Source organism: Squalius cephalus (genome assembly GCF_949319135.1).
Source record: "Squalius cephalus genome assembly, chromosome: 12".
Taxonomy (NCBI): Eukaryota; Metazoa; Chordata; class Actinopteri; order Cypriniformes; family Leuciscidae; genus Squalius; species Squalius cephalus.
The window spans coordinates 37,633,822-37,641,321 of record NC_137133.1 but is presented as its reverse complement, the minus strand read 5'-3'; the positions used below and the strand labels follow the sequence as shown (position 1 = coordinate 37,641,321).

The 7,500-nt window shown below is 32.7% G+C and overlaps 1 protein-coding gene across 1 annotated transcript in view; it reads right to left on the bottom strand.

Annotated features, from left to right (window-relative positions):
* fig4a (FIG4 phosphoinositide 5-phosphatase a) overlaps positions 1-7,500 on the bottom strand; it is a 127,648-nt gene that overhangs the window by 97,451 nt on the left and 22,697 nt on the right. The window contains 3 exon segments of the mRNA XM_079887779.1: positions 2,357-2,457; positions 5,656-5,784; positions 6,382-6,512. Of these exon segments, the coding sequence (XP_079743905.1) occupies positions 2,357-2,457; positions 5,656-5,784; positions 6,382-6,512 (361 nt within the window).

The following is a 7,500-nucleotide window of genomic DNA, read 5'->3' as shown; positions in this document are numbered from 1 at the left end:
ACACACTCACACACACACTCACACACACACTCACACACACACTCACACACACACTCACACACTCTCACCCCTGTTCATTTGTCTTGCTGCATTTTGACAGTATTCACATTTATAAAAATATATACAATACATATATATATATATATAAAAACTTTGGGCCTAGAGAAAGCTCTGTATTAAATTAAAAAAAAAATTAAATTATATTTATAATTTTGCAGAAAAAAAAGAAAGAATTTTTTTTTTTATTAAATCATATAAAAAAGGGAACAATAAAAGAACAATGCTGTATTTTGTAGCAGGGAACAAAACAAAAAAGTAAAAAAAAAGGCCAGAAAGTGCTGTATTAAAAAAAAAATTTGTTTTAATTATTTTTATACAAGCATAAGCATATACAATATCTACTGATGAGTAGTTGACATTTTTCAGTCGGCACTTTCTAAAGTATCATAAAGCATCTCAGCAGTAAAATCACATAAAAGCCCCGTGAAGCTTTAATGGCCGACAGCTTTAGAGCAAACGAACATTACATAATCCCAGCTGAACACACACAGATAAACACAGGACAGCAACACACAGCAGAACCACAGCTTGTGTTGGACAGGTAACACACACACACACACACGTGACAAACACACTAAAAACAGCACATGGTGTCAAGGGTGTAACTTTGGTTTGAGAAGTGGGGGGGACACAAAACGGGGGAACATTTTTTCTATTTGAATCCCATTTCCTGCATTTACATACATTTAGGGACTATGGTGATACAAAATAATTAATAATAATAATTTTGAAAATAATTAAGTTGATTATAATGATAAATTCTGCCAAAAAGAATAGTAGGCTACTAAACTATGTATAACAAAAAGATGTCTTACTTTTTTATTGTTCAATAGGGGCCGATTGCCAAGACGTGAGAGAATCATTTTATAAAGTCAAAAATGTTCACTATTAATGTTTTGTGTGTAAATAAAATTGAAATAAAGTGAGACTCAATTTCCACTGTAGAAACAACATAAAGACAGTATATTTTAAATAATTGTTTAATAGCATATTTTTATGAATGAAGGCCTGTATCACTGATATTAATATAGCTACCGATGTCTCGATGAAAATTATTTTTTCCCCCAAATTTTAAATATTTATTAGGCTTCAAAAATATAACAACTTAATTTAAGTGAACTTTAAACAATCCTCACTTAAACCCATAATAAATGTCATATTTACCCAGGGCCGGATTAACATTTTCCTGTGCCCTGGGCATCAAGACTCAAGGCCCCCATAGTTAGGGGGGTTCGGGGGCATGCTCCCCCGAGAAAATTTGGATTTCTTTGACCTACATATGTGTAATTTAGGACTTTTGAAGGCCAAAAAATTATAAGAAATAGGCTATTTAAAACCTTGTCATTAGATTATTTGTCAATACCTGCTCTCTCCTCATCTTCATATTTCTTATTCTCTCAGTATTCTTATCCTGGCCTATTTCTTCCCCTCCTAAAGCTGAACTTAGACTGATAGTCTTTTCATTTCCGTCTGTGTCAGTGACGAAAGTAAACATAGCCTCAACTGATATTTATACGTTTTATGAATCATTTTCTTAGACAAGTTAATTTACTCAAGGCTACCTGTAGCCTAAGTCAGTATTGCCATTAGGAACCTTCTGCAAGCTTTGGAATTTGAAAACATCTGTTTTTAAATGTTAAAAGTAATTTTAAATAATATAAATTATAGGCTACGTTTAACGCAGTTGGTGGAATTGGCAGACATTCCCTTAAGCATTGTGTGCTGTGGAAACGCGTCAAAGCATTATAAATTATGCAGCATTAATGCACGAATGATTTTGAATGAATATTTTCATCATGTCGATATACAATGGTCACATAATGTTAAAACTAATCTTGCTATTGATATCTTTGTTAGACTACCGACCCTGTAGAACAAATGTCCTGCTAATATCGAACCCAAAACGAACTTTACCGCGCTCAACCAGCGGGAGTGCATTTCACGAATTACGCCCCTGCGTGAACCCGCGTAGATGCACCTTATGCAGTAATTCGATTCTGGCGCGCTGTCTGTGCGTCATGTGCGTGCGTCAGGAGCGCTCCCTGCTCATTAGAACTTTCATTGAGCTATTTTTAGAGTGTGGACGCGACGTTCCTGGACGCGGCAGCTCACATCGGCACAGGCTTTCTTTGTCCTGCTCCTCCGTGGCGATGACGGTGTGCGAAAAAAAATAAAATCATCATAACGAATTGGAAAGTGGGGGGGACACAAACGGGATTTTGAAAAGTGGGGGGGACATGTCCCCCCTGTCCCCATAGGAAATTACGCCCGTGCATGGTGTGTCAGGAGTGTGTACCTCGCAGTTTGCTCCTCGCTTGAGGAACCGTGTCCCAGCGAAGCGGCTGGAGCGTCGAGCGATCAGCGTGACGTACACCGGCCGACCGTAGATCAACAGCTCTGAAGAACACAGCTTAAGGAAGAACCACACAAATTGCATGCAAAAAAATCAGATATCAACATGCAGCATCTAAAACTTAGTTTATAAAGCCGTTCAACCCTCTCGGTCAGAAACGACCGAATTTTTATTTATTTTTGTCAGTGAAATGAATGTACTATATTTTAGTTTGATAATGTTTCTTATTTAATATTTTGTATTTTTAGGGGATTTTTTTTATGATAATTTATATTTACGCTGAATTTATAATCCATTTATTTACTTTTTGAGCATAGACCTGAAAATTTAATTTCCAAATTAAACTGTGGTAAATCTTGAACGCTTTAGAGCGACAGACTGAAGACTGAATACTATTTTAAATTTTTATATGAAATCTTTATTTTCAAAATCACATTTTACTCTAAAACTGCAAGAAAATTAAAGCCATAAATCTAAACAAGTTGTGCTCCACATTTGAGGTTGATATCTCAGTAAATGATCTTTCAGTGAGAGTGTGTTCGGCTGCAGTACCAAACGCTTCCACTAGAGGAAACTCGTCTCATTCATTTCCAATGCCTCATTTTAGACCGCGAGGAGCACAAGTGAGACTATTGTTTCAGGACCATTTAACCTTTTCCAATCATGTCCATGATTTATTTGTGTGTTCACATATCAAGTGCCAAAACCTTTACCAAGTTTCGTACCATTCCGATGAAGAAAAATGACCGAAGAGCAACAATTAATCAAGTATAAAACTGTCGGTCGGTAAGATTTTTTAAATGTTTTTCGAAAGAAGTCTCTTCTGCTCATCAAGGCTGCATTTATTTGATCAAAAATCCAGTAAAAATTGTGAAATATTATTCTAATGTAAATCAGCTGTTTTCTATGTGAATATACAGTAAAGTGTAATTTATTCCTGTGATCAAAGCTGGATTTTCAGCATCATTACTCCAGTCTTCAGTGTCACATGATCCTTCAGAAATCACTCTAACATGATGATTTGATGCTCAAGAAACATTTATGATTATTATCAGTCATATTTTTGTGGAAACTGATATACATTTTATTTTTCAAGATTCTTTGTTGAATAGAAAGTTCAAAAGAACAGCCTTTAATTTAAATAGAATATTTTGTACCATTATAAATGTCTTCACTGACACCTTTGATCTATTTAATGCATCCTTGCTGAATAAAAGTATTCATTTCTGTCAAATTCATTTACTTTTGAGCAGTAGTGTATATATGTAAAAAAATAAAAAGCATCTTCTAAATGCAAATGTCTTTACTGCACGTTTATTCAGCAAGGATGCATTAGACAAAAGTATTTTAGTAGAAACTTACTGACCCCCAACTTTTGTGCATCATCTCCATTATACTCATTTATCAAGTGTTTTTCACAGCTCATGTCTTTCTCCTATAAATGCATTTGTCTATTAAATCTAATGTAATATCGTTCTCCCACAATGCCTCTGTCATCCATGAACTCGTTGACCTCACACAGGCACGTCACGGGGGAGAGGGAGAAACCATTACAGCGACACAAGCAATCAACAGCACCAGACTTTCTCCAGGGGATTATTTCTCTGTGTTTCTGCACTTTTTTGTTCAGCTTTGCACCTCATGAACTCTGGGAAAAACAGGTCATATCAAGATGTCTGTGGAACAGGTGAAACAGGTGAAATAACAGGTCAAGATCAGGCCCACCAGCAGACAGTTCAGCCGACTGACCCCCTAACCCAGCTGGCTTTAGCCGCGTTTTGCAGCAGGAATAAAATAAAAAAAATTCATTCAATTTCATTAAAATGTTTTTGCTGCATTTCTTAGCAGGGAATACAAAATAAAATAAATGCAGAGGGGTATAAAATAAAAAAATAAAATAAATGAAAAATATTACACTTAATTAAATTACATTAAAAAGTAGCCAGGAAAAAAGTTTTAGCTGTATTCAGCAAGAGAAAAATATATAATAAAATAAAGCAAAATTTGATTATTACATTAAAAAGTAGGGTTTATATGGTTTAAATAAAATAAAGTAAAATAAAAGTTATAACTATTTTGAAGAAGGGTATTTTTTTTTTTCATGCAAAATATTAAATTTAATTAAATTACATTAAAAAGTAGACAGCAAAAAGTTAACTTTTTCAGAAGGGGAAAATATTATAAAAAATTACTTAAAATAAATTAATATGTTTTAACTGTATTTTGCTTAAGGGCATATAATAAAAAAAATAAAAAAGTAAAAAATAAACTTAAGTAGGTTTTAGCTGTATTTTGCAGCAGGAAATAAAAAATAAAGGGAATAAATAAAACAAAACAAAACAAAATAATTAAAAAGTTTTTGCTGCATTTTTTTAGCAGGGAAAATAAAATAAAATAAAATAAAATAAAATAAAATAATATAAAATAAAATAAAATAAATGCAGAAGGATATAAAATAAAAAATAAAATAAATGAAAAATATTACATTTAATTAAATTACATTAAAAAGTAGACAGTAAAAAGTTTTAGCTGTATTCAGCAAGAGAAAAAAATATAATAAAATAAAACAAAATTTGATTATTACATTAAAAAGTAGGGTTTATATGCATTTTGCAGCAGGAAATAAAATAAAGTAAAATAAAAGTTATAACTATATTTTGAAGAAGGGTATTTTTTTTCCATGTAAAATATTAAATTTAATTAAATTACATGAAAAAGTAGACAGCAAAAAGTTAACTTTTTCAGAAGGGGAAAATATTATTAAAAAAACAAAAATAAATTAGTATGTTTTAACAGTATTATGCTCAAAGGCATATAATAAAAAAAATTAAATAAATAAACTTAAATACATTTTATCTGTATTTTGCAGAAGGGTATAAAATAAAATAAATGTTTGCATCATGGTATGATGGTGTGCATGGAAAGCAAATGCAAAACTAGATTTCTCCCACGATGAATCAGCAAAGCGGACTACACTGTGCGCACCTGCTTTACTTTATGGACGCTGTTTCTATTTATGTTATCTCACACACACAGTCACTAACACACATGCATGTGCATTAATATGAAATGAATTCGAGGCGCTCATCTATATGAAAACATCCGTATGCACTATAGACCCCCGCCAGATGGTCACGGTGACGACAATCTCATCTCATGCACAAGTCAATGTACCCCTATAGAGGAAAGATGAACACACACACACACACACACACACACACACTAAATATATAAGAGGATACTGGATTGGCCGCAGAATCCGTGGATGATGTACAACAGCCAATCAGGATGCACGATGTCCTTGACCTTCTCCAGCAGACGCACGTTCCACACATACTTAGCGTAGGGTTCGTTACTGAGGCCGTGAACAACTGAAACAAACACCGCAATTACCAACTCACACACACACACAAGACAACACACAACAGTTTGACAATTAAACGATGATAAAAAACTGGAGTTCTTCGCTTATAACGAGAAAAGAAACAGAAAAGGCCCAAACAAGCTGGACCTTCGAGACTTTAAGAACAGAATAATAAAACAAAATCAAAAAAATTCAATGATTTTAACTGTATTTTGCAGAAGGGTATAAAATAAAAAAATATATAAAAAATTAAAACTACAAAAACGAATCAATTATAATAGTTTTATATTTTTGTGTTTTATATTAATGTATATTCAATTTTGTATTTTTTTATTTCATATATATATATATGAAATAAAAAAATACAAAATTGAATATATATATATATATATATATATATATATATATATATATATATATATATTAATATAAATATATATATATATATATATATATATATATATATATATATATATATATATATATATATATATACACAATAAAATTTTACATATAAATATATAAAATTACATATAAAATATGAAAAATAAAATAATATTAAAAAAGAAAGCAAAGCAATAAAAAACTAAATGCAATAGCACACCTTGCGTGGGAAGCCCCTCCTCCTCGAAGATGTCGAAGCTGTCCTGTCTTCCAGCGCTCTCTCCGGGGTCACAGGTCATCTGGAGCAGCGTCACGTTACACTGCAGCGAGTGGCTCAGGTCGTAGCTGTAACTGAGGGTCAAAGGTCAAAGGGTCACGGGCTGAGAATAACCACACTCCTCATTACGGTTGAGCAGGAGGAGGATGCAGAGAGCATCGTTGCTAAGTGACAGACGCGTCGTTGCTAGGTGACAGCTGATGTTGCTGAGAGATGAAGTGCACTGAATGAACTTCGCACGAGTTCAACGTTCACGTGCAATTATTTCAGGCCGACATGTAAATGACAAATGCAACAAAAGGTCTGAAGCAAACGTGTTTAGATTCTATAAAACTTTGCTAATTTGTTACATTGTTTCCTAATGAATGAGATCTTGTATATTTGCAGTGATTAATGTAATCTTGTTGTTCACATGTGACTTTTTCTAAATGTCATAATCATTTGTTATCAAACAAGTATTCATTACTTCAGTGAGCTCATTGTTTCTGCTTTGAATTATTCCTGTGTTTAAATTAATATCTTTTTCGCGAACTGTGATTTTGTACATGTACATTTCTGAAATGCATAACTTAGTTTCCTCTGATAACAGATCACTGTAAATTGTAATATGGACTCATGCACTTTCTGTAAAGCTGCTTTGAAACGATGTGTGTGTGAAAAGCGCTATACATATAAACGTGAATTGAATTGAAGTTTGGATGACTGTTAAGCGTCAAACACAAATCAGACGTCACAGTGAATTATAACATGTGACACTACAGAGTTCAGCATTAATGAACATCATGTGACCAATACAGGATTAATGACGGAAAAGAAACGAGAAGGGAATTTGGTCAATGATATACATTTAATGCCCTCATTAATAATAATTTATATACATCCACATTCAATATCAGGGTAAAAAAAAGTATTGATAATAATACTTAATAAAGATGAACATGATTTCAAATAACTGGAATCAAGTCCTTTCCTTATAACAAGAAAATAAACCAAAAAAAGGTCCAAACAAGCCAGATTTGAGACATTAAATTATTAATTAAATTATTAATTAAATTATTTTTA